The sequence below is a fragment of the Leuciscus leuciscus genome (assembly GCF_965113295.1).
Source record: "Leuciscus leuciscus genome assembly, chromosome: 1".
Taxonomy (NCBI): domain Eukaryota; kingdom Metazoa; phylum Chordata; class Actinopteri; order Cypriniformes; family Leuciscidae; genus Leuciscus; species Leuciscus leuciscus.
Window position 1 is genome coordinate 1513470 of NC_138725.1, and position 26875 is coordinate 1540344.

The 26875-nt window shown below is 43.2% G+C and overlaps 1 protein-coding gene across 2 annotated transcripts; it reads right to left on the reverse strand.

The window, feature by feature from the left end:
• Positions 1–26875, reverse strand: LOC309480000 (uncharacterized protein). 2 transcript variants are annotated; one of them, XM_082144341.1, is made up of 3 exons: positions 26745–26875; positions 1288–2881; positions 1–678 (listed from the first exon to the last, which is right to left on the reverse strand). In XM_082144341.1, exons 2-3 carry the CDS (start codon positions 2874–2876, stop codon positions 672–674), a joined length of 1596 nt encoding a protein of 531 aa, XP_082000467.1. In that variant the 5' UTR covers positions 2877–2881; positions 26745–26875; the 3' UTR covers positions 1–671. The 2 variants fall into 2 exon arrangements, with proteins under 2 accessions (XP_082000467.1, XP_082000468.1); XM_082144342.1 differs by having other exon boundaries at positions 1288–2851; positions 26745–26837.

The following is a 26875-nucleotide window of genomic DNA, read 5'->3' on the forward strand; positions in this document are numbered from 1 at the left end:
CACAGACACAATACAATTTTATCAGAGAAAATACAAATAGAGAATATCAGAATCCTCAGCAAACAGAATATTAATATGCACTGTAAGTCAACCAACCAAAGGCTAGATTTAAGGCTTTACAGCAACTTACAGCAACTATCCCTGAAATCCCAAATCTGCTCCTTATACATTTCCTCTGCTTTTAATTCTAGCATCATATTTCCCTGGAATCCTGTATAATTACATTTCATACCATGTTGTTTTCTCTCTTTGAAGATCTGCCATCATCTTCTTCATTTGTTCTCTCTCACTCTTTTGTTGCTGAACTGAGCAGCTCTTGGACTAAAGATCTTCTTTATCAGATCTACTGTGTCCATCTCCTCTCTTGTAAATCTTCCCAAACTCAACACGATGAACACATGAGGTCCAGGTGACAACATGGAAATACATTTCAATATTTATTTTACTGCTTGATCATTCGTCAGTGTCGTGTCAAAGAGACCTGGAGTATCAACAACAGTTACTGGTCGACCATCAACTTCACCAACTCTCTTTTCACAAACTGTCGTGACTTAATCTAGTCTTAATTCACTGACAAATCTCTTCCCGGAATACTGTTTCCTGTTGCACTCTTCCTATTTCCTGTCTTCCCGATCAGAGCAATCATCAGACACTCCTGATCATCTTCATCTTCAGCACCTGAAAATCACAGTGGTAGAAAGAAAACTTAGTGAAATGAAGCTCAGAACTTTAATATTGTTATGTTGGATTGTAGAAGTTGCAGCTGAATGCTAATTGATTATGAACTGAAAAAAACAAAACAAACAAAAAACATCTTAAGTCACTTGCAATCATAATACTGGCTAAACCGACCGTCTGCTAGCTGTCTCGCGTCACCAAGGTCAGATAAATCCCAGCACATAGAGCCTCTTTCACCTAGATATCATCATAAAGAGACCGTGTCTGTTCCCCGAAATTAGGACATACAAAAAGCACACTCGGCCCTTAAGAGAGCAGTCAGAAAAATGGAGCGTAACTGGAAGAAAACAAAACTAGAGGTATTTCGCATTTCATGTAAGGAGAGCTTGATTGCATACAGAGAGGCTTTAAAAGCTGCTAGATCTGCTTATTTTTCAACCCTATTAGAAGAAAATAAACAAAACCTAGGTATTTATTAGAAACAGTGGCTAAACTAACGAAAAATAAATCCTCAACTCCAGACGTTTCTAACAGGCTTCTAACTATTTATTCAGGCTAATTTACACAGAAGAGACTTTGTTGTTCAGCACATGAAAATAAACTACTTACCGTGATCTCAGACTGTGTTTAAGTGGTTTCTCCACTGTATGGATCTTCATGTGTAGCTTTAGGTGACGTTTAATAGAGAAATTGTTTCCACACTGATCACACGTGTGCGGCTTCTCTCCAGTGTGGATCATCTCATGTCTTTTCAGATTTGATGGCTGACTGAATCTCTTGTCACAGTGTGAACACGTGTAAGGTTGTTCTCCAGTGTGGATCATCTCATGTGTTTTCAGAGATAATGGCTGACTGAATCTCTTGTCACAGTGTGAACACTTGTAAGGTTGTTCTCCAGTGTGGATCCTCTCATGTGTTTTCAGAGATGACAACACACTGAATCTCTTGTCACAGTGTGAACACGTGTAAGGTTGTTCTCCAGTGTGGATCATCTCATGTGTTTTCAGAGATAATGGCTGACTGAATCTCTTGTCACAGTGTGAACACTTGTAAGGTTTCTCTCCAGTGTGGATCATCTCATGTGTTTTCAGATTTGATGGCTGACTGAATCTCTTGTCACAGTGTGAACACTTGTAAGGTTGTTCTCCAGTGTGGATCCTCTCATGTGTTTTCAGATTTGATGGCTGACTGAATGTCTTGTCACAGTGTGAACACTTGTAAGGTTTTTCTCCAGTGTGGATCATCTCATGTGTTTTCAGATGTACTGGCTGACTGAAACTCTTGTCGCAGTGTGAACACTTGTAAGGTTTTTCTCCAGTGTGGATCCTCTCATGTGTTTTCAGATCCGCTGATCGACTGAATCTCTTGTCGCAGTGTGAACACTTGTAAGGTTTTTCTCCAGTGTGGATTATCTGGTGCAGTTTTAAACTGTGTGCTGTAGTAAAAGTCTTCTCACACTCAAAGCACATGTACTCTCTTACACCAGAGTGAATTTTCTGATGTGCGTGTAAATATAGCAGCAGTGAAAAACACTTTCCACACACAGAACATAAATGTGGCTTCTCCTTAGTATGAACTGTCAGGTGTGTCTTCAGGACTGATGTACTAGGAAATGTTTTGCCGCATTGATCACATGAGAACGGCTTCTCTCCGGTGTGGATCCTCATGTGACGCACAAGATTTGGTTTGCTTGTGAAACTCTTTCCACACTGATCACATGAGAACGGCTTCTCTCCGGTGTGGATCCTCATGTGACGTGCAAGATTTGGTTTGCATGTGAAACTCTTCCCACACTGAGTGCAGGTGAAAGATTTATTGGCTCTTCTTTCCTTTAAAAATGTCAGTTCTTCACTCTCCTTCTTCACTTCACTCAGTTCTTCACTCTCCTTCACTTCACTCAGCTCTTCACTCTCCTCCTTCACTTCACTCAGTTCTTCACTCTTCTCCTTCACTTCCATCAGTTCATCACTCTCCTCCTTCACTTCACTCAGTTCTTCACTTTCCTCCTTCACTTCACTCAGTTCTTCACTCTCCTCCTCCACTTCACTCAGTTCTTCACTCTCCTCCTTCACTTCACTCAGTTCTTCACTCTCCTCCTTCACTTCACTCAGTTCTTCACTTTCCTCCTTCACTTCCATCAGTTCTTGACTCTCCTCCTTCACTTCCATCAGTTCTTGACTCTCCTCCTTCACTTCCATCAGGCCTGACATGAAAGAAAAAAATATTAAATAAAATTTTCAGTACATCAAAATAATTAGCCGAGAGAAATATAAAGTGAAAGGACATGAAAGTGAGCCCTGATGTAATGGTAGAAAGTAGACATGAGCTATAAAATATTCTGATAATTTGATGCCTTTTTATAAATTGATATGTCAATTTCCATGATTGTGAAGGGGTGGAAAAGGTGGCATCAAGAGGCAAGTGAATGGCGACGAATTGATAATTTGCATCTGCCTATTGTCATCTGGAGATATACAGTCCCCTCCAAAAGTATTGGAACAGTGGCAATTCCTTTCATTCTTCTGTAGACTGAAAATATTTGGGTTTAACATCAAAAGATGAATATGAGGGAAGAGATCAACATTTCAGCTTTTATTTCCAGGTATTATAAGCAAATATCATTTGGGAATTACACGTCTTTTAAATATCTGTTAATAACTGTTTAAAAAAACTTTTGATCTGACTCAGCATGTACATGGACCCACACAATCGCGGACACACTCTAGATGTACTTACCAGTAAGGGTCTAAACATTTCATTGATTGTTATTATGTAGCACTGTCTGATCATTTCTTTATTTTCTTTGATATATTGATCTCTCCTGCCATTGAAGCTAGATCTGTGTCTGTCAAGAAGAGATGCTTAAATGAGAACACTAGTGTACTATTTATTAAGGCTATATCCTTAACCCCAAGCATATCTGTAGACTCTGTTGATTTTCTCCTTGATTCTTTTAACTCAAAAGTTAAAAGTATAATTGATGATATTGCTCCTGTTAAAGTCAGGAAGAAGAGTGACAGACAAAAAGCACCTTGGAGAAACTCAACAGCAGTGCAAAATATGAAAAGACAATGCAGAAAAGCAGAGCGCATGTGGTGGAAGACAAAACTTGTAGTCCATTATAACATCCACAAAGACCGCCTTCATGCTTTCAATGTGGAACTAGGCAAAGCTAGACAGACTTTCTTCTCAAATATTATAAACAGCAATTTAAACAATACACACACTCTTTTTGCTCTTGTAGAGAGACTGACAAACCCCCCAAGCCAGATTCCCAGTGAAATGCTCTCAGACAGCAAGTGCAGTGAGTTTGCTTCTTTCTTCTCTGAGAAAATCAATAATATCAGAAAGGTGATCAGCACATCATTGAGTTGCACTGAGGTCAGACAGATCAGACCACCTGAGAAAGTAGTTACTATGTCTGATTTCAAAGAAATTGATGGCAAAATTTTGGAAGACACACTTCCCACATCTTTTTTCAAAAGTGTGTTAACCCCCTGGGGTCGGTGGTATCGCCAACGATACCAGCTCGCTTTTTTTCTTATCAGTTCAAAAGAGATTAAAAATGCTCTGTTGACTTCGATATTACAAACAAGTTTCATACATCAATCGATCCTGTTGAGTGTGTATTATTTGTGTATACTCACAATAAAAACAAAGTGTTGTGATTTTTGCCAAATAAAGAAAAATAAACATGATGCGAGTTCTGCTTTCTCTCTGTCAGTGAAGTCAATTCCGAAAATGAACTATAACTCAGCGAATACTCAGTCAAACAGGCATACAGACGCACAGGCATGAAGCTCGAAGTCTCTTCTTTTAAATGAAGCAATTTTTATAAAAAAACAAATATTCTCAGTTTATGTAATATGTATGAAAAGAGAGATGTCAGTCGTTCTCATCTCATCTAATTATGTTTTAATGTGACCCCGCCCACGGAGAGCGCGCGCTATTCAAACGCAAATGATCTGAGGCGATCCAGGCACACCTGTGAACGCCCACATCAGCTGGATAACACGCACAGCGAGTTATCCGAGTCATGTACTTTACGATGCTGTGAAGAATAATACTATCTTAATAATAATCCTGGAAAATTTACCTCAGAAGTGCTGGAAGATTCATTTCGAGGAGCAACGGATCCGGCTGAGGAATAGGTCAGTTATATATTTGCTTTGTTCTAATCGCAAGTGTTCGTACACGCAAAAACCCTGTTTACATATGAATTGCGTTTCTGTGTGTGAATGAATGAACAGCTTTCACCAAACTCTATTGCTATACTGAGATGAGTAAAAATCGACTACAACAATTGGATAGATTATTGTCACGGTTGGTAGATCCGCTGTCTCATTCTAGTCTGTGTGTTCATGTGTGTGTGTGAGTGTGTGTCTCAGTTCATTCATTGTTTCATGTGGGCGTTGTCACTGATCATCCTGATCAGCGGCAGCTGATTGTAATTATCACAGCCTATTTAATGCCCTGTCTTTCGTCTTATATTTGTCAGATCGTTGTTTGATGAATCCCTGTCTGCGTGCCTGCTCCTGTTTATTCCCTCGTGTTTCGCCTGCACTGCACTGGACTGGATTATTCACCGCCGATCTCACCACGGATTCTTCACCGCCGATCTCACCACGGATTCTTCACCTGCATTCTCACTGTGGATCGCCTGTCTCAGCCCCTGTGTCACGCTCTCCTGTTTGCTGTGTTCCTGGCGATCGCATCAAGAAGAATACGTTGTCTGTCATTAACCTTGAGTATTTGTTACCCAATAAATACATTGTGCACTCGCACTTGTTTCCTATCAGTTTGTCGTTACAGAACGATCTGACCAAACATAGAAGCAGCGAGCGCGGAGTCCTTCAAGGATTTTGTGGACCACAGTATCGCCAGGATGGATCAGCAGCAGGAGAGTATCTCTAACACCGGACGCGCGGTTCAAGCGCTCGTGACACAGGTGTCCGGGCTCACTCAGCAAATCCAACTGCTGAGCCCTCCCACTGTGCCGCCCACACCGCCTGTTCCCCCCGTCGTGCCAGACGTCAGAGATCGTCCAGAACCACGCTTACCTGTTCCTGAGAGCTATGCTGGTGAGCCGAACTTTTGCAGAGCATTTCTCACAAAGTGTTCTATGCATTTTGCTCTACAGCCAAAGACGTTCGAGACCGAGAAGTCCAAGGTGGCCTTCCTCCTCACATTGCTGAAGGGGAGAGCGGCGTTGTGGGGAACAGCGGTGTGGGAGAACCAAGACCAATGCTGCGCCTCGTTCCACGCACTCTCCGCGGAGATGAAGAGGGTCTTTGACCGTGCGGTGGCCGGCCGGGAGGCGGCCAGAAAACTAGCCGACCTGAAGCAGGGAAGCTCCTCGGTGGCGGATTACTCGATTGAGTTTCGGACCCTGGCGGCGGAGTGCAAGTGGAACGAGGAGGCACAGTGGGATATGTTCCTGCATGGGCTGTCCGACCGTGTGCAACGCGAGATCTACCTGCTGGACCTGCCTCCTCAGCTCAACGGGCTCATCGACCTGGCTCTGCGGGTGGATGCTCGCATCAACCAGCGGGACCAACACCTTCATCCCATCCGCATCCACGGCGGCGTTGGGCCGAGGGACAGCCTGGAGCAGAGCACGGTCGGACCCACCAACGATCCCGAGCCCATGCAGGTAGGGAGAGCCCGGCTTTCCCGGGAGGAGAGAGAAAGGCGGAGCTCCCAAGGACTCTGCCTTTACTGCGGCGGCCGTGGACACTTCCTACACTCGTGCCCGGTAAAAGAGCAAGCCCGATAGTAAGGTTGAGGCTACTATCGGGTGGGATCTCCGCCGGGAAGTCCTCATCATCCACTCTCCTTCCGGTAAGGCTGAGATGGGCCAACAGCACGCACACCTGCCAGGCACTTGTGGACTCCGGGGCCGAGGGAAACTTCATGGACATTCACTTAGCACACAAACTTCACCTTCCCATCTCGTCTCTTCCTCATCAGATCTCGGTCAGTGCTCTCAATGGTCAACAGCTCCCCAACATCTCCCTCTCCACTGGTCCCATAACCCTCATCACCTCTGGCAACCACGTTGAGACTATCCCCTTCCTCCTTATGGACTCCCCTGTCGCCCCAGTGGTGTTGGGTCACCCTTGGCTCGTCAAACACAATCCTCGTGTGGACTGGGGCTCCAACACTATTTCCATGTGGAGCGTGTCCTGTCACGAGTCCTGTCTTGTTTCTGCCTGTCCGTCTGTGTCTGTTTCTGTGTTACAGGAGAAGGCGGCGGATGTATCAAACGTGCCTGCGGAGTATCTGGACCTGAAGGAAGTGTTCAGTAAGTCTCGGGCTGCTTCTCTCCCTCCGCATCGTCCCTATGACTGTGCAATAGATCTAGTGCCAGGTAAGTCTCCGTCTAAAGGCAAACTTTACTCTCTTTCTGTACCAGAGAGGGAGGCCATGGAGAAATATATTTCTGATTCTTTAGCAGCCGGATTCATCCGACCTTCCTCTTCTCTCGCGGGGGCGGGATTCTTTTTTGTGGGTAAGAAGGATGGTTCTCTGCGACCTTGTATTGATTACCGGGAGCTGAACAACATCACGGTAAAGAACACCTACCCTTTGCCGTTGATGTCTTCAGCTTTCGAGAGGTTGCAGGGAGCATCCATTTTCACAAAACTGGATTTACGTAATGCCTATCATTTGGTTCGCATCAGGAAGGGGGATGAATGGAAAACCGCTTTCAATACCCCCAGGGGGCACTTTGAATATTTGGTTATGCCTTTTGGGCTTTCCAACTCCCCAGCGGTTTTTCAGGCACTCGTCAATGACGTGTTGAGAGACATGGTTGATCAGTTCATATATGTCTACCTGGATGACATATTGATTTTTTCTTCGTCTCCAGGAACACGTTCAGCACGTCAGACGAGTGCTTCAGAGGCTGCTAGAGAATGGGCTTTTTGTCAAGGCGGAGAAATGCGAATTTCACGCACAGTCTGTCTCTTTTTTAGGATACATCGTCTCTTCTGAGGGAATGCGCATGGATCCTGACAAGGTTAAGGCTGTGATGGATTGGCCAAGTCCAGATTCCCGTAAGGCCCTACAGCGGTTTCTGGGGTTCGCCAATTTCTATCGGCGGTTCATTCGCAATTTCAGCCAGCTAGCCGCACCTCTGACTGCCTTGACCTCCCCCAGAACGACGTTCAGGTGGTCGGACACAGCTGAGGCTGTGTTCTCCAACCTCAAGAGTCGCTTCGTTTCGGCTCCCATCCTTGTCGCCCCTGATTCCACACGTCAGTTCGTGGTGGAGGTCGACGCGTCAGAGGTGGGGGTAGGAGCAGTTCTATCTCAGCGTGCGTCCTCAGATGACAAGATGCATCCTTGCGCGTTTTTCTCCCATCGTTTATCACCTGCCGAACGAAACTATGACATTGGTAAAAGAGAGTTGTTGGCCGTCAAGTTAGCGTTGGAGGAGTGGCGTCATTGGTTAGAAGGGTCGGGGGTACCTTTTATCGTTTGGACCGATCACAAGAACCTTGAATATATTAGATCTGCCAAAAGACTCAACTCCAGACAGGCTCGGTGGGCACTTTTTTTCGGACGTTTTGACTTTACTCTCTCGTACCGCCCGGGTTCCAAGAACATCAAACCCGATTCATTATCTCGTATTTTTGATCCATCCGAACGCCCGGTTACTCCCGAGTGTATTTTACCCGAGAAAGTCTCCACACTCGTATGGGAGGTCGAGTCGAAGGTCAAGATGGCCTTAGAAGGGGTAACGCCTCCGCCCGGTTGCCCACCGAATCGTTTGTTTGTGCCGGAGGGGTCACGGTCCGACGTTATTCGATGGGGTCATTGCTCCAACGTGGCTTGTCATCCAGGAGTAAGTCGCACTAGCTACTTAATTAAGCAACGATTCTGGTGGCCATTAATGGCTCGCGACATTCACGATTTTGTTTTGGCTTGCTCAGTTTGTGCTACCGCTAAGACGTCTAACCGACCTCCTGATGGGTTACTTCGACCGCTGTCTGTCCCTTCAAGACCCTGGTCCCATATAGCGCTAGATTTTGTCACCGCCCTCCCGCCCTCTAATGGCATGACGGTTGTTTTAACCGTAGTGGACCGGTTCTCGAAGGCGGCACATTTCATCCCCTTGCCCAAACTACCCTCAGCCAAGGAGACAGCGGTCACGGTCATTGATCACGTCTTTCGGTTACATGGCCTCCCGATGGACGTGGTTTCTGACAGAGGTTCCCAGTATGTGTCCAAATTCTGGAAAGAGTTTTGTAGATTATTAGGGGCCACAGTCAGTCTGTCTTCGGGTTATCATCCCCAGAGCAATGGTCAATCTGAGCGAGCCAACCAAGACCTGGAGAGAATGTTGCGATGTTTGGTCTATAAGAATCCTTCGTCCTGGAGTCAACAACTCTCTATGGTTGAGTACGCACATAACTCGTTGCCAGTGTCATCCACGGGCCTCTCTCCGTTTAAGTGTAGCTTAGGATACCAGCCACCTATCTTTCCGAGTCTGGAACCCGAAGTCGCGGTCCCCTCCGCTCACGCCTTCGTCCAGAGGTGTCACCGCACATGGACTAGAGCCCGTGAGACTCTGCTCCAAGTGGGGGCGCGCACCAAGGCTAAAGCCGATCGCCACCGGTCTAGGCCACCCGTATACGTCGCTGGTCAAAAAGTGTGGCTTTCTACTAAGAACATTCCTCCCCGCTCCGTGTCTAATAAGCTTGCCCCTAAATTCATCGGCCCGTTCACTATCACCAAGATTATTAGTCCGGTGACAGTCCGCCTCAACCTTCCTCCAGCGTACAGGAGAATTCATCCCGCCTTTCATGTGTCCAAAATAAAACCCGTGTTTCATTCTCATCTTAATCCGCCTGCCCCGGTTCCTCCCCCGCCGCGACTCGTAGATGGGGAACCTACGTATTCGGTACATCGTATCCTGGACTCGAGACGGAGGGGACGCGGGTTCCAGTACTTGGTGGACTGGGAGGGTTACGGTCCGGAGGAGAGGAGTTGGGTACCTGCTCGAGACATCCTGGATCACTCCCTCATCGATGATTTCAATCGACAGGTAGGGTCGTCTGGGAACGCCAGGAGGCGTTCCTAGGGGGGAGGGTACTGTCACGGTTGGTAGATCCGCTGTCTCATTCTAGTCTGTGTGTTAATGTGTGTGTGTGAGTGTGTGGGTGTGTCTCAGTTCATTCATTGTTTCATGTGACAACTGATTGTAATTATCACAGCCTATTTAATGCCCTGTCTTTCGTCTTATGTTTGTCAGATCGTTGTTTGATGAATCCCTGTCTGCGTGCCTGCTCCTGTTTATTCCCTCGTGTTTCGCCTGCACTGCACTGGACTGGATTATTCACCGCCGATCTCACCACGGATTCTTCACCGCCGATCTCACCACGGATTCTTCACCTGCATTCTCACTGTGGATCGCCTGTCTCAGCCCCTGTGTCACGCTCTCCTGTTTGCTGTGTTCCTGGCTATCGCATCAAGAAGAATACGTTGTCTGTCATTAACCTTGAGTATTTGTTACCCAATAAATACATTGTGCACTCGCACTTGTTTCCTATCAGTTTGTCGTTACAATTATAAAGTTTTTACTGTAAAATAATGTAGGCTATAATAAATCCTTAACTTTGAAATAAATATGATCAAATGTATACTTTAGTTTTTACAAAGAAAGATTACATTTGAAATATTGTTACAATTTTAATTATTGTTGTAATTGTATAACCTTTTTAATAAAATAGCAAAAAATATATATATACAAGGATAGATGAAAACAAAATCTTAAAAGGTCAATATAAGCCTTCTCTTTAAATTATTTTTATTGTGTTTTATTAGTGACACATTTGGGTAGGGAATATATTCCCAAACTTTCGGAAAATACAGTATGAGAACAATTAACTGCACAATTACTAGAAATGTTTACCTTGGATATTATACAATTTGCAAGCACAATTTGTGGGGGGAAAAAACAACAACTGTGTTTCCAACTGTGAACCAATTTTTATATATATATATATATATATATATAGCCCTTTCATTCTTTCTTGTGGCTCAGTTACACACCTGAATGAAAGGCTCATTATGTATGCAGCTCATTATGCGGGTCGTTGTCTTCTCAGGTGTGAATCACGCACACTCGCATATTGCCTTTCCAAACAAAAAGTGTCTTACAAAATTTAAATCAATGTATTGTTTTATGTGAATGATTAGGCAGGATGATTTTCACATTATTTTGAAGAAAAAACTCTAGGCGACAAAATGCATTAGGTATTCAGAAGTCTTGTTGACACATATTTAGTATGTGTTTTGTGGCCTTATTTCATTTTTAGTTTTTTTCAATAACCATGCATAAACATTATTCTCTCAAAAATACAAACATGTACATACATGTTGCTCACATATTATGGTAGCCCTGTTTGTGCTAAATAGAGTGTAATTATACCTTTGCCATTACTATGTTTATAAGCAACTGAAAAAAAGCACAAATGTAAGGGCATGTCAGAACATCTCAAGGACCCCAAAAACACCTTAGACCCCAGAGGGTTAAACCGTTTAGAAGCAGATCTTCTAGAAGTGGTAAATGCCTCACTTCTCTATGGGAGTTTTCCAAACTCCCTGAAAACTGCAGTTGTCAAGCCCCTCATTTCAAAAGTGCAATAAACAAAAAAAAATTCAACCTCAAACTTGTCAATGTGAAAAACATGCATAAAACAATTCAGAATTGATTTGAACTGTTAAATTAGTTTTTAAGATAAACTATTTTTTTTTCATTCAAACAAGCAAGGGGGAAATGCCATGTAAAATATTCAATTACATTTGTGGTCAAACAGATAACATTTTGCTTTTGAATATTGATTGAACATTGAATTGGTTAAAATATGAAATAAATAGACCCTGTCAGAACAATTCTTGTGTTAAAAAATAAATAAATAAACTGTACATTATCCGACCTAAACAACATACAGATAGGCACCCCTACATATACACAGGCAACTCTAGCTGTGATAATTCTTGTGACAGTTCCTGTCCAGAATAACACAGAGGGGCACTTGGCATGCCTCACACATAAACGGAGTGCATTTCCCACACAGCCTGAATTTCCTGCACCCCTGTGTGGCTTTTTTTGAGCCAACTGTACCAGAAATGGCAACAGGTAAGTGCTGGTAGCTCTCCCGTGCTGGTTGTAAGGACACCCCACACAGCTTCGCTGACAACTGTTCTTGGAAGGCCTGGTGTGTCATGGGCTGCTCCTCCTTGCTGCTACACAGTAGCTTGTGCAGCAAGAAGCTGTTAGTGACCGCAATGTCAATGAAATGGTGCAGTACAGTCATGTACCACTTCTTGCTTTTCTTCCACAAGGAATAGTAGCCAATCAACTGATCTGACAGGTCAACTCCCCCCATGAAGCGATTGTAATCTTTCACAGCGGGAGGAATTGGAACATCCAACTTGTAATCACTGATGGATTTGCACACTCTTTTCACTGTGTCTCCCAAGTATGCAGTGTGCAGAGTAGTGCACACACTCACCTCTCGTGTGTCCATCCCCTTTGTGAAAAGGAGTGATCCCTGTCTGATCCACCTTATTGATCCCCGTGGAGATTTCTTTGACAGCGCATTCACTTTGGTGTTTGGGACACCAATTATTGTGTCCCTGATGGTTCCACAGGCTCCAAACCCCAGGTCATAAAGGTGCTGAAAGAGTACTGGGCTGATATAAAAATTATCACAGTAAATGTAAATGATAAAAATATCACAGTAAATGATCCCAAGAGCTCCTTTCTGACCAGCGACATCAAAGCATCAAATGAAAGTCCCTTCCCACTTGCAACATTGGACTTCCCTGTGTAAATGTTGAAATCCACTGTGTAGCCACTACAATCACACAACACAAAAAGTTTTATTCCCCACTTTGTTGGCTTATTTTTGATGTACTGCTTCAGGCTGATTCTGGCTTTGGTGGCTACCATACGCTCATCCACAGAAAGGTTTCTGTCAGGGTGGTAGACAGCTTTGCAGGCTACGCGCAAACTGTCATATAGAGGCCGTATTCTATGCAGACAGTCATACCCTCAGCTGTGCCTTTTTTTTGACATTGGCAGCATCTTCTGCAGGGTCACTCAAGTGCATATTCCACGTGATGCTGAGGAACCGGTCTCTGGACATAACCTTTTGAGGGAAGGGAACATGGAAGATGGATTCAACACGCCAGAAATCTCTGAGCTTTGGAAGCTTTAGAATGCCCATGTACAGTGTGAGGCCAATGTATTTGTATAGTTCTTCTTCAGTGATTTCAGTCCACTTGAATTTTTTCCCTGCAGCAATATTTATTGCTGCTTTTTTATTAGTGTTGGAACACAGTGTTTTGATTGTGGACTTATCAAAGTACATTTTGAAAAGCTCAGTGGGTGTTGGGTTGTCTACAGAAGTTGACAGAGGTGGCTGCACACCTGGCTTTCTTTTGGGCAGGAAAGGCAATTGGGGGGGTCTAGGCAATTGGTCAGGCTCCTTTTCTGTTTTCCACCCACCGGATTGATTAGGGGCAGTCTCTAATGTAGAGCCCTTCCCACGGGACCTTTGGCTCCGACTTCTGTAGCCTCTGGTGTTAGCCCTCCGACCATAACCTCTCCCTCTTCAAACTGTCATGGATGGCTCAGAGGTGCAGGGTGGCTCAGAGGGCTCCAATGGCTCTCCAACATGTTCAACACTACAACTAAAAAGGTAAGTAAAATGGTAAGTTAGATGTTTTTGTATAGAAATGTAATATAGAATATAGCAATATAGAACTGACTAAAGGAGTAAATGGTGCGTCATAAGCTCAAGTTCATTCTGTTTGTTTCGTTTATCTCTAACTCAAAAGCAAAGTATATTTTATAAATATATACTTGCATGTCCTGGGACGGATCTATTCCTTCAAGAAAGTCGGCTTCGTCCCCACTTGAAACGGAATCTGGAGCCGATGAGCAGACGGAGAGTTCATTGTCATCGGACGCAATTAGTATTGCCAAAACCTCCGCGTCAGTGTACTTTCGTTTAGACATAACGTCACGTGCGCGTGTGTGCGTGAGAATATGCTTGTATTTGTAAAAGTGCATTTGTGAGTGTGTAAAGGAGAAATAAATGATAAAATGAGGCAATGATAAAAAGACAATAACGAAAAGAAAGAAACGTACAGCGCAAATGGGAGTCAAACGCATGGTCAAATGGGAGTCAATCGCATGGTCAAATGGCGCAGCTTGTGACGTCACAACATGCGACAAACCCTGGGGTCATAGTGCACAGAACGTGATACGTCAATGAGCCATCAGAAGACCTAACTATAAATCACAGATCTACAGAACATGTGTGCAAAGACGTGCAATGCATTTTTTTATTTTGTTTTGTAAACGCATATTACGCAATTTGTATGGACTCATTAGAGGGTGAAAACAACGCAACAGGAGCATGTTGGAGGCTTGATCTGAACATGTTACATCTCTGGATTTGTATGCAAAAAGAATTATTGAGCTAGCCATTTGGTTTCAGTTTCTATAGGCTCTTGAACAGACACACGCAAACGGGAGCGCTCCCATTAAAAACGCTGGCGCTCCCGTCGGTCTTAGAGGGTTAAGCAACTATAGACCGATCTCAAATCTTCCTTTCATAGGCAAGATCATTGAAAAAGTTGTCTTCAATCAGCTCAACAAATTATTATGCTCGAATGGATACTTTGACAACATTCAATCTGGTTTCCGACCACACCACAGCACAGAGACAGCGCTCATAAAGATAATAATCGATATTCGCTTAAATACTGATTCAGGCAAATTATCAGTGCTGGTACTACTCGACCTCAGTGCTGCATTTGACACTGTCGATCATAACATACTTCTAGACAGGCTGGAAAACTGGGTGGGGCTTTCTGGGATAGTCCTAAAATGGTTCAGGTCATACTTAGATGGGAGAGGTTATTATGTGAGTATAGGAGACCATAAGTCTGAGTGGACATCCATGACATGCGGAGTCCCTCAAGGCTCAATTCTTGCGCTACTCCTGTTCAACCTGTATATGCTCCCAATGAGCCAAATAATGAGAAAGAACCAAATCTCTTACCACAGCTATGCAGACGACACACAGCTCTACTTAGCCCTATCACCTAACGATTACAGCCCCATTGACACCCTGTGCCAATGCATTGATTAAGTCAGCAATGTGCCAAAACTTTCTTCAGTTAAACAGACAAAAAGTCATTGTGTTTGGAAACAAAGATGAAGTTCTCAAGGTGAAAGCATACCTTCACTCTATCTTTACAACTAAAAATCAAGTCAGGAATCTTGGTGTGACACTAGAGTCAGACCTTAGTTTCAGTAGTCATGTCAAAGCAATAACTAAATCAACATATTATCATCTGAAAAATATTGCAAGAATTAGATGCTTTGTTTCCAGACAAGACTTAGAGAAACTTGTGCATGCTTTCATCACCAGCAGGGTGGATTATTGTAATGGACTCCTCACTGACCTTCCTAAAAACACCATAAGACAGTATCAGCTCATACAGAACGCTGAGCAGAATATGAACATATGAACACATCCCACCAGTCCTAGATACTTTTTAGGTACCGACCGAATTGCCTCGATACTATAGAGTATCGAAAAATGACTTCTTATTCGGTACCAGATTTCGCAGATTTTGTGGCTACATTTCTCCAGGCTCGATGGCAACAGCGTGCGATGCAGTATTTGCGGTAAAATAATTGCTGCAAAGACCGGTACCATGACAGATATGATGAAGACCTTGACAGTGTACCGAGTAAACATAAGAGCAGAAAGTTGCTCCGTCTTCGACTGGTAAATGAAGACATACCTTGTTGATCACTGACAGTGTTTATATTGCAATAATGACCTACTGAATGTACACTGCCGTTCAAAAATGTGTTGTTCAGTCAGAATTTTTTTTTAGTAAGGATGTATTCAAGTGATCAAAAATGACCTTAAAACGTGTAATGTTACAAAAGATTTCGGTTTCAAATAAATGCCCTAACCTTCCCGTGGGCTCACCACCTACAGGAGGGGCCATAAGGGGCCGGTGCTGAGAGGATCAGGCGGCAGTCGAAGGCGGAGGCCTCGACAACCCGATCCCTGGACACGGAAACTAGCTCTAGGGACGTGGAACGTCACCTCGCTGGCGGGGAAGGAGCCTGACATTGTGCGTGAGGTAGAGAGGTTCCGACTAGAGATAGTCGGGATCACCTCTACGCACGGCTTGGGCTCTGAAACCACACTCCTTGAGAGAGGATGGACTCTTCACTACTCTGGAGTTGCCCATGGTGAGAGGTGGCGGGCTGGTGTGGGTTTGCTTATAGCCCCCCAGCTCAGCCTCCATGTGTTGGAGTTTACCCCGGTGAACGAGAGGGTCGTTTCCCTGCGCCTACGGGTCGGGGATAGGTCTCTCATTGTCGTGAGTGCCTACGGGACAAACGGCAGTGCAGAGTACCCAGTCTTCTTGGAGTCTCTGGGAGGGGTGCTGGAAAGTGCTCCTACTGGGGACTCCGTCGTTCTACTGGGGGACTTCAATGCCCACGTGGGCAATGACAGTGACACCTGGAGGGACGTGATTGGGAGGAATGGCCCCCCTGATCTGAACCCGAGCGGTGTTCAGTTATTGGACTTCTGTGCTAGTTACAGTTTGTCCATAACGAACACCAGGTTCAAGCATCAGTGCACGTGGCATAAGGACACCCTAGGCCGTAGGTCGATGATCGACTTTGTGGTCGTTTCATCTGACCTGCGGCCGTATGTCTTGGACACTCGGGTAAAGAGAGGCGGAGCTGTCAACTGATCACCACCTGGTGGTGAGTTGGATCCGATGGCTGGGGAGGAAGCTGGACAGACTCGGCAGACCCAAGCGTACTGTAAGGGTCTGCTGGGAACGTTTGGCCGAGTCTCCTGTCAGAGAGATCTTCAACTCCCACCTCCGGCGGAGCTTCGACCGGATCCCGAGGGAGGCTGGAGATATTGAGTCCGAGTGGACCATGTTCTCCACCTCCATTGTCGAAGCGGCCGCTCGGAGCTCTGGCCGCTCCGGTGCCTGTCGAGGCGGCAATCCTCGAACCCGGTGGTGGACACCGGAAGTAAAGGATGCCGTCAAGCTGAAGGAGTCCTATCGGGCCTGGTTGACTTGTGGGACTCCTGAGGCAGCTGACGGGTACCAGCAGGCCAAGCGAACTACAGCCCGGGTGGTTGTGGAGGCAAAAACACGGGCCTGGGAGGAGTTCGGTGAGGCCATGGAGCAGGACTATCGGCTGGCCTCGAAGAGATTCTGGCAAATCGTCCGGCGCCTCAGGAGGGGGAAGCAGTGCCTTACCAACGCTGTCTATAGTAGAGGTGGGGAGCTGTTGACCTCAACTGTGGATGTCGTTGGACGGAGGAAGGAATACTTTGAGGATCTCCTCAATCCCGCCATCACGTCTTCCATTGAGGGAACAGAGGCTCAGGGCTCAGAGGCGGACTCCTGTATCACCCAAGCTGAAGTCACCGAGGTAGTCAAGAAACTCCTCGGTGGCAAGGCATCGGGGTTGGATGAGATCCGCCCTGAGTACCTCAAGTCTCTGGATGTTGTGGGGCTCTATTGTTATTATTATTTTACCCAGCACTGCGCATAGCTTATGCCTACAAGGCACAACAAACCTGGTGTTCATTATATTATATATTGTTGGAAACATTTGTGTGTGTGTGTGTGTGTGTGTGTGTGTGTGTGTATTTTGTGAATTTTAAAAAGCAATTTTAACCAGAAAAATCGAATATTTATTTCCAAAATCGTGCAGGCCTTTCTCTTGATATCAGTATGTTCACTTTTTTTTCCAGGGCCCAGATGGTAAAGTGAAAATCAAACACCTTGGAAATGAAAGGTATGTACAATGTTTTTAGGAATGGCACAAAGGTCTCTGTCTTTCAATAAGTGCTTTTTTGCCATTTGTTGTGTCTATTTGGATTATGTTGTGTAAATAAATCCAAACAATCTAAAAGCCATTCTTTTTTAAATCTCCTCATTTACAGTATTGTGCAAGGTTGCTCAGAATGACAGGGGCCTGATAGCTCCTAATAGGGCCGTTAGGGGAGTGTCTTTGTCTTTCTCAGGTGTGAAAAGCCATACATATTAATGACCTCCGCATAGAGCTTTCTCACACAAAACACGTCGTAAAAATTTTAAATCAATATATTGTCTTCTCTGAATGAGCAGTCAGGGTGATTTTCACATAGTTTTAAAGCAAATATTCTAGGCTATGTCATACAATTTTCAAAAGTCTTGTGAAGAAATAATCAGTAGGGGTTTCATGGCCTTTTCACAAACCACGCATAAATGTCATTATCTCAAAACTACAAACTTTTACATACATGCTGCTGATATATTATTGTAGCAGAGTTTGTGCTGAAAATACAGTGTAATTAGACTTTAGCCATGAAAATGTCACAAGTAACAGAAATAACCACAAATGTCAGAGCATGTCAGAACACCTCCAGGGCCCAGACAACAGCTCAGACCTCAGAGGGTTAAGGTAGGCCAGCTATTTTTATTTGACGAAAAAAATGCCGTTTTTTTTTTTTAAAGCTTCAAATTGATTTAGTGTTTTCTTTTTGTCATCATAATTTGTTAATTATTTAGGTTAATAAAATATATTTATTGTAGGCCTCTCTTATGTTTTTTATTTATATTACTTTATTGTTTTTTTCTGTTGTCACTGTCAGAAATGCTGCAGGTGCGTGAACATTTTATGTGAATCCAGGTTCTGTTGTTGATCTTTTCTGCATGTTTGCACGTTAAAATAAACCCGTGATTTTTTTTTTTAACGGGTCACAGACACATGTCTATTTTATTTTTTACTTAATGCCAATTCAATATTATAATCTTATCAGTTAACGGTTAAAAATCGGATAACGAGCGGCGGTTGTCGGTCGGGAAAATTAACCGAAATGAGCATCCCTCATACTAAAAGACTAGATACTGGGTTATTCTACAGGCTACTATAAAAATAAAAACTCTTTAAATATTTTATGTTGCAAATTCAACTATCTATGAATTAAACACCACTCACCAGTATTAGACTGTGTTGGGGGAGATTAGCCTCACTCTGTGCCTTCCTCAGGTCTCTCCTCTTAAGCCAGCTCAGGTTGAATGTGTTGACCAAACCTTTACAGAGTCCTATGGCACGCGCTGTCCGATCTTTGTTGCTGTCCAGACCATGTGACACAGCGAGATGGAGGTTGTGACCAAAGAAATTGAGCCACGGCCAGCCAAGATCCCTTATTGCAGCAACAATGTTAGCACCATTATCTGTAGTGATGCAAACTAGTTTGTGCTCATCCAGTCCCCAGTCTGCTACAGCAGACTTCAGGTTTTCTCCAAGGGTGTCAGCAGTATGGTTATCTGGGACATACCTGGTCTCTAAACACTTGGAGTGCAGGCTCCAGTCAGCACTTATATAGTGTATAGTCAAGCTCATATAGGGGGTCATGTTTGAACTTGACCACATATCCGTAGTGGCAGAGAAAAATTGGATGTCTTTGATATCCTTTAGTATGTCATCTTTAATGCTGTTGTACAGTTGTGGAATTGCCGTTTGTGACACGTATGTTCTCCTAGGCAATTCATACTGGCTGTCAAATGTTTGCAGCATTCATCGAAATGCCGGCTTTTCGACGATACTAAAGGGCAGCATCTCTTTAGCAATTAAGTGAACTACACTGTCGGTGAGTGCACACCATTTTGCACTGTCCTGTTTGTACTTTGTTTGTCGACTAAACGCCCCAGTTATGGTGCACTGTCGGGAAGACGAAGATGACTCGTCTGTTGTAGTTGTTTTTTTTCCCAGCTGGGAAAACTGCAACGGATGATTGTATTTTAGGTGCATGTGCATGTTTGTTGTGTTGCCGCTTTTAGTCGCGACTGTTTTACAACAAATGCGACATACCGGCTCGCTCAGGTTAAGTGGTTCACCACGGTCATTCGGTTTGAATCCGAAGTGCTCCCACACTGCAGCTGTCGCGTTTGGCTTTGAAACCAATTCCATGTCCTCCAACTCACAACTAGCGTCTCGTCTTCTCGCTCTTCTCGGCAGTCGCCTTAAGCACTCCCGCCTTCCCACACAAAAGACCATGCAACTGACAAGAGAGTTTAAATGGAATTATCGCGGCCGGAAAAATTATCGAGCTCCTTTTTTTTTATCGTGCGATTAATTGATTTATTTACTATCGCGACAGGCCTAGACACATGGTTCAGGATCAAACTGTTCAAGTGATGGGCCTTCAGTGCTGATCCTGATCAAATCTTCCAAGGTTGACACATGGAGTGAATTGCGTACTTTAGATTTGATCCTGTTTTGAGCTGAAAAGCCACGTTCACACTGAGAAGCCGAAATTGGTAGGACAAGCATTATCTCAACTAGATGCAAAACATTCTGGAAATCTGTGCAGTAGGGCTCTTTTGTTAGTAGGACTTCCCACAAGCTGCAATAGGATTTATCTGAAAACTGTCCTTTAACAAGGGTTTTCAACAATCTCCATTCTGCCTGTACAGCAGTGATGTCACATACATTTTTCAGCAAGATGTCTTGATACCATTTCAGCAGTGTGTCCATTTAATTTACCCCAAAAGTGTAGATGTCGTTTGGCCAAGAATCATGACAAAAGATTGAGAAGCATTGAATGATCTCTGTCCCTTGTGTGTTTTTGTGCTGTGTGTTGTCTCTCATTATTTCAAACCTCCTTTCAAGCTCCTTAACTGTAATGTCTACAGTTTCATAAATGAGGTGGTTTAGTTCTTCACTGAAACCTTGGAGATCACAGCCTTTCAGATGTATGTTTTGAAAGGAAATCCCCACGTAGTCAGATGAGGCTGTTTTTTCCTGCCTTCTGGTCTGTTTTTCTCTTTGGGCTTTGTCCTGCTGCACCACATTTTCATGCTGAGAAACTGAATTTAAGTTTGTGTGACTGAGAAATTCCTCCAACTTTCCATTTCTCACTGGTTTGTCCTTCATTCCCTTGATTGTACAGACACAGGAATCAATAGCTGCTTTAGCCTGAGGTAGAATAAGAGAGTTCTTCCGAAGCACAAGACTCAACTTTGAGATTTCTCCAAACAGGTCATGGAGAAAGTGACAAAACCCAACAAAACGCAACTTTTCCATTTGTTGTGAGATGTGTTTTGCTCTTCCTGTTATTTCAGTGTTTTTGGATGAGGCAGAAAGGTGTTGCATGTGGAAGTGCACAGCTGTATATTGGCCCTGGCCTGTAGTCTGATCAGATGCAAGAAAAACAGAAAGGGCTCTGTAAATGTGAGGCAGCCAGCGCTGTGTCTTCACAGCAGAAGGTGTTCGTATGGCACAGCCTAACTCCATGCCAATGGCTTTCAACTCACGCTTGCTTTTGGGGCTAAAATGGTATGTTTTCCATATTAGCTGTAGCAAGTCATTGACATTTTCAATCATTGGAACAGACTTCTGAACATCCAGCATGGCTGATTCCAGTCTGTGTGGCATACAGTGAAAAGAAAGAATGTGCTGTCCTATTTCTTATCTTAAGAGAACACCTACTCCTCCTCAAGCACCCATTGTTAACGGCAGCCCCATCTGCTCCAAATGCAGTAATCTTCTTCTGCCACCAATCACGATCAGTTTGTTTAGCATCACTAAACAAGCATTTTATTTGATCTAATACTCCATGTGCATGGCAGGGTTCAAGCTCAGTTAAACCAATAAACCTGTTCACTGCCACACCTGCAGAAATGTGCCTGCAGTATGCAATAACGTTGTCTTTCCCAGATATTGGAGATGTAATTAGCTGTCTGTGCATCTGTCAGTGCTTGTTCTTTGATCTCATCTGCAATGCATCCTACAAACTCAGCACAAGATGTGTCGTTATCATATGTTTTGCTCACATCAAGAGCAAAATTGCTTTATTTATTGAACGGCAGCTCTTCCCGTGCAATCATATAGGCTGTGTTAAACTTCATTTTTAACTCCTTCCATTCCTTTTCGTCCCGCAGATCGCATGCACGAGAAACTGCACGTGCTAACGGTGTAGTCTGTGGAGCATTCTTCACGATTATGTGATCACGTGCATTTTCATGCTTGTTACTGTCCCCGTGTTTTCTCACAGTGTCTTTTTTGAAATGGTTAGTTCCTGTAATGAACTCCGCTTTCCCCGCTATTTCTTTGCCCGCTCTTGAACAAAAGTCACAAAACATTTTTTGTGTCTCGTGATCATACCTCAGCCAAGAAAACTCCTGAATCCAGGACATTTTGAAAAGTCTTTCGGCACGGTGTTCATTGACTGATGCGGAAAGATGAATCCCTGTGTCTCTGGCGTTCTCTAGCGCGCTCGTGCTGGCACAGCTGCTGGAGCCTGCTTTTTTGTTAGCAGGTGTGTCATCCGTGCTGGTGATTGACAGAGATGAGGATTGCTTGAAGAAGTCAGATATTTTTCGCTTTGACATTTTTTTCTGGCGCGGAAAGGTGACATTCGTTTTACCCGTTCATATTTTGCCGCTTTCACTCAGTGAAACGTTCACGCATCTCATTTCATGACGTTAACAAAACAAACGAAGCGATAGTCTACTGGTTATTAAACATGCACGTAGGATGCAAATTTTACAATCAAAGGGAGTAAACTGGTATTGTCGCCAATGGCGATCTTGGCAGAAATTTCACTCGCAAATAAATATATTTGGTTGCAAATGAGACCATTTTAGTCGCAGTTTGGAGCCCTGCGGATGCCTCCTGGATACCTACCTGGGATGGTGTTCCAGGTGCGTCCCACTTGGAGGAGACCCCGGGGAAGACCTAGGACACGCTGGAGAGACTATGTCTCTCGGCTGGCCTGGGAACGCCTCGGTGTCCCCCCAGAAGAGCTGGAGGAAGTGTCTAGGGAGAGGGAAGTCTGGGCATCTCTGCTTAGACTGCTGCCCCCGCGACCCGGCCCTGGATAAGCGGAAAAAGATGGATGTTCCTTTGTGCACTGGCTAAGGAGCATGAGTCAAACTGAAAAAATAAAACCAAAGTTATGTAATCTTGTTAAAATGGATTTCATAAAATTGGTATCGAAAAAAGTATTGTTAGGAACCGTTATCGAAACTGAGGTATCGAAATTGGCACCGGATCGAAAGATTTTGAACAATACCCAGCCCTAGGTATGAATCAGGTCACGATTGCTAATAATAGATATCACACGCGAGTCCCGCGGATATAAAGGAAAAAGGACATTTCCTTCTAACGAACTACACGCAAGTGCTGAATTACTGCTCACACAGGTCAGTTTATCAGACGAATTAAACTTGAGGAAACGCAGCGCTGTTTCACTGGGTCTAACGTTACATTATCACACTAAACTGCATTTGAGTGTGGTGAAAGTTATAATGTTATTCTATGTGTTAGTTCGTTTGCTATATGAAACTAGCAGTAAGCTAGATCAACATTTAACATGATCATATTCTAACATTTCATCATGTTGAGCTTTATCATAGGTGTGATTGGCAAAGGACAAAAAAGCAGGAAAATATATGGCACACCTATCATGACACCCCCGTTTAACCTAATAATTGTCATCTGTTGTGGATTAGCAATCATATATAGACAAGTCTATATAAAGCACCTACAGGCGGAGGCACTGACAAAATGGCTGAACAAAAAAAAATAAAAAAATAAAAATACAAAAAAGATACCTTTCAAAAAGATGAAATTAATGTCCTTTTAGAGGAGATAGAGCGAAACTAAGATGTCATTTTTAACAGATTTAAAGGATTTCTTTTATTTCTTTTTTTTCATTCATTTAATTTTGATTAAATTATTTATATTTTTTTGTTTTGTTTTCTGACCTTTTTAATTATTTAATTTATACATTAATTTAACCCCCCCCCCCCAAAAAAAAGAGTAATAAAGTGTACAATAAAGTACAATCAAAACCTTAAATTATAATCACATTGCATTTGAATAAAGTTAAAGGTGTAATCTGCCGGTTGTCCTGCAGGTGTCCTCATAAATCTGTCTTCTTACGATGCACTTGGGGATGTACGATTACTCCAGAGCACTCGTAGTTCTACGAAGATTTTCAAGTGCTACTTAAGCTACGATGCTTTTGGGAAACAGACCATAATATTAAGATCAGTCGTACGATCGTTTTTACGATCAACTTAGGCTTACGATGCTTTTGGGAAACGCAGCCCTGATCATGCTATGACATTTTCTCGTTGTGCAGCTGGCTCTAGTGGCAGTATTTTCTAACAATGTCGGAGGAGTTTTATGCGTATGCGTTTTAGAATAATGTCACTTGCCAGGTCATGTTAGGGGTAGACTACAGAATTTATTATACTTGTCAAAATGAAAATAGAAAACTCCACTATGTCTCTCTTTACATTTATTTTGTCCCATTGTCGGCTTCATCTAAGAAAATAAATAGTTCGCCCCACACGTCCAAAATTCTTAGCACACTTTAAATAACCTTCCACAATGAGTGCTTGGCTTTGGTGGAGCTCTGCTTTGAATGAAGTTCCATCGTGACAAATGAATGGACTACTTGCAGAGTGACATGAAGACATGAATCAGAGGCACAAAAAAATGCAGTGAGCAGTCATTATGTTTACCAATACCCGAACCGTGCTTTGCGCGCGACACGCAAAAAAAAGAAAGAAGCGGATTTGCATAATTTACGAGAGCATCATTTTCAGGTCAGAAAAGCCGGATTTCCGGATTTATCCGGAATAATCACACCCCTGCTTTATATCATTGATTAGTTTTATGTACATTTGCTCACCTGTCTAATAAAGAATGTTCAAGAGTGGTGTCGTTGTCAAGTCGTGACTCGTGAAGCTCTATCGAGTCCAGGTTAGTCGCGGACTAGAGCTTTAGTCCTTTTTTGTTCCACAGTCTGCTTGCCATGGTCCATAATGTTTGAACGAAACAAGAACAGCGTGCCGCCAAACGTTACGCTAGGGCTGGGGTAAACGATTGTTAATTAAACGATTAGTCGGGCGATTATTTTATCGATTAGTTGACTAATCTAACGACTAATTGGAATTAATTATCCTGTCTGTTATTCGTATATCTCTGTCGAACCGTTACTCCGATGGATTTCTAACTCGACAGCTGTCTGGGCATGAGTAAGTGCAGTGCCAAGTTTGACGTTAGAAAACACATTTTTTACTCAAATTAATCAAAATGGATTTATCACGTTTATAATAGTATAAACGTGATAAATCCATTTTGATTAATTTGAGTAAAAAATGTGTTTTCTTTACCAAGAAAGTGGCAAGATGAAAACCACTATTTTCGGTTTTAAACTTTCACATAGCATCTTTAGGTTATAATAACATAAATAATTCAAATCCAGATTTAGATTTTCAAAGATTTATTTTAAAAACGGATATTTTTTCCCCCGAAAAATGCAATAAATTCATGACACTTTTTTTTTTTCCAAAATGCAATTAATCCATTGAATCAATATAAAAGTTATTTTTCATATTGAAACTGTTAAAAATACACAACAAAGTAAGTTGATCCACATATGACAGCCTCTGAACTCGGTCAATACTAATCTTATATAACGCTACAGGCACTGGCCTAAACATACATTCAATCAGCCATCGCTAAGAAATACCTCCTGAACTTTCTTGACGGCGATCAGCTGTAAAATGGCTTGGTCCTGCTCGGTTTTCGTTGACTATGAGTACAAGAATTGAAAGTTTTCTAAAAGATCCCCTGGGGTTAACGTGTCAGCATTCGACAGAAGTTTGACGCTGTCGTGTGAGAACAAGCAACAGTCGGCATTTCTCTTCCTCCCGCGTGCCTCATCTTCTTAATCTCCTCACGTAAATGATTAGATTTCGATGGCTTACGTTTCTTCCCTACCGCAGAAACCACCACAGGGTCATCAATGAACCACCACAGCCATCAAATGTATTCATTTTTTTGTTTGTTTGTTGATCAAAAAATACAAAGTAGATAAGGAAAACTAATATGCCGGGTGTATTCAAAGCGCCGCCGTTACTGTTTACAATGCGTGGAATGCTGCGCTGTGAATGGTTGAGCGGATTTATCACATTCTGCAGAGAAAGGAGACTGGCGTTTGTCGCGGTTTGGAAAGAAAGGGAGAAAACATGACAGAATAACACGGCGGGCGGTGTGTGTGTGATGAGCTGTACCTCCGGGAATGGTGTAAAAAAATAAAAATAAATAAAGAAGTGTCGACGCAAAAAATATGACGTCGACGTTATCGACGCACCGCTACAGCACTACGTTATGCACTACGCGATTGTCCACGTCTGTCGCCATGGTTACGTCATGCTATGGCAGTACGAGCGGAAACCGAGGATAGCGCGGATATTGCGTGATTGACAGGCGACATTATTTAAAATTGGAATTTCTCTGAAATAAAAAATATTTGGAGACTTTTGGGATATTGCAAGTACACAACTGCAGGAAATATATCACACTGTGCAAAAAAGAATATCTTACATATTGTACCTTTAAATGAGAACACACACACACAAAAATAAATAATAATAATAATAATAATAATATTATATATATATATATATATATATATATACACACACACACACACACAAAGCACTATTGTTATTCTAACACAACAACATGGAAGAAGCTGGATGATCATTTAGCTCATCCAACACATTATGCAAATGATATGTTTATTGCATTATGATACCGTATATACAAAGCTCAGCCATAGCTTTAGCATTGAGGTCTTCTTATTTGTGGGGGTGCTGCTGCTGCTGCTGTACTTATTTGCTTTATATATCCAGATGTATTTCTAATATTCTGACCACCTCAAGTATGTAAACAGGGCTGACAGAAAAACTATGAAGTGCAACATCACATTATTTAACTATGACCTCAGGGTTTAATTTACACATTTCTGACTGGTAGCGAACATTAGTGAAGTGTTGGTCACTAAGCTCTGCAGTTAACTATTCTCTTCCAGTAAACACTAACTAAAGCTGGCTACATAAAACACAACTACTGCCTAGATTCATGAGAGGACGGCTGGAGTGTTTAAAAGTGAAAGATTTCGTCAACTTACCAGCGAGCGTGCTTCACAAACACCGAGTGTGAATGGGGTTCAGTGCTGGAGCTGTCAGTGTTTTCTTCTTCTTCTTCTTCTTCTTCTTTCAATTTTTATGGTAGTTGGCAACTAACTTTAATAGTGCATTA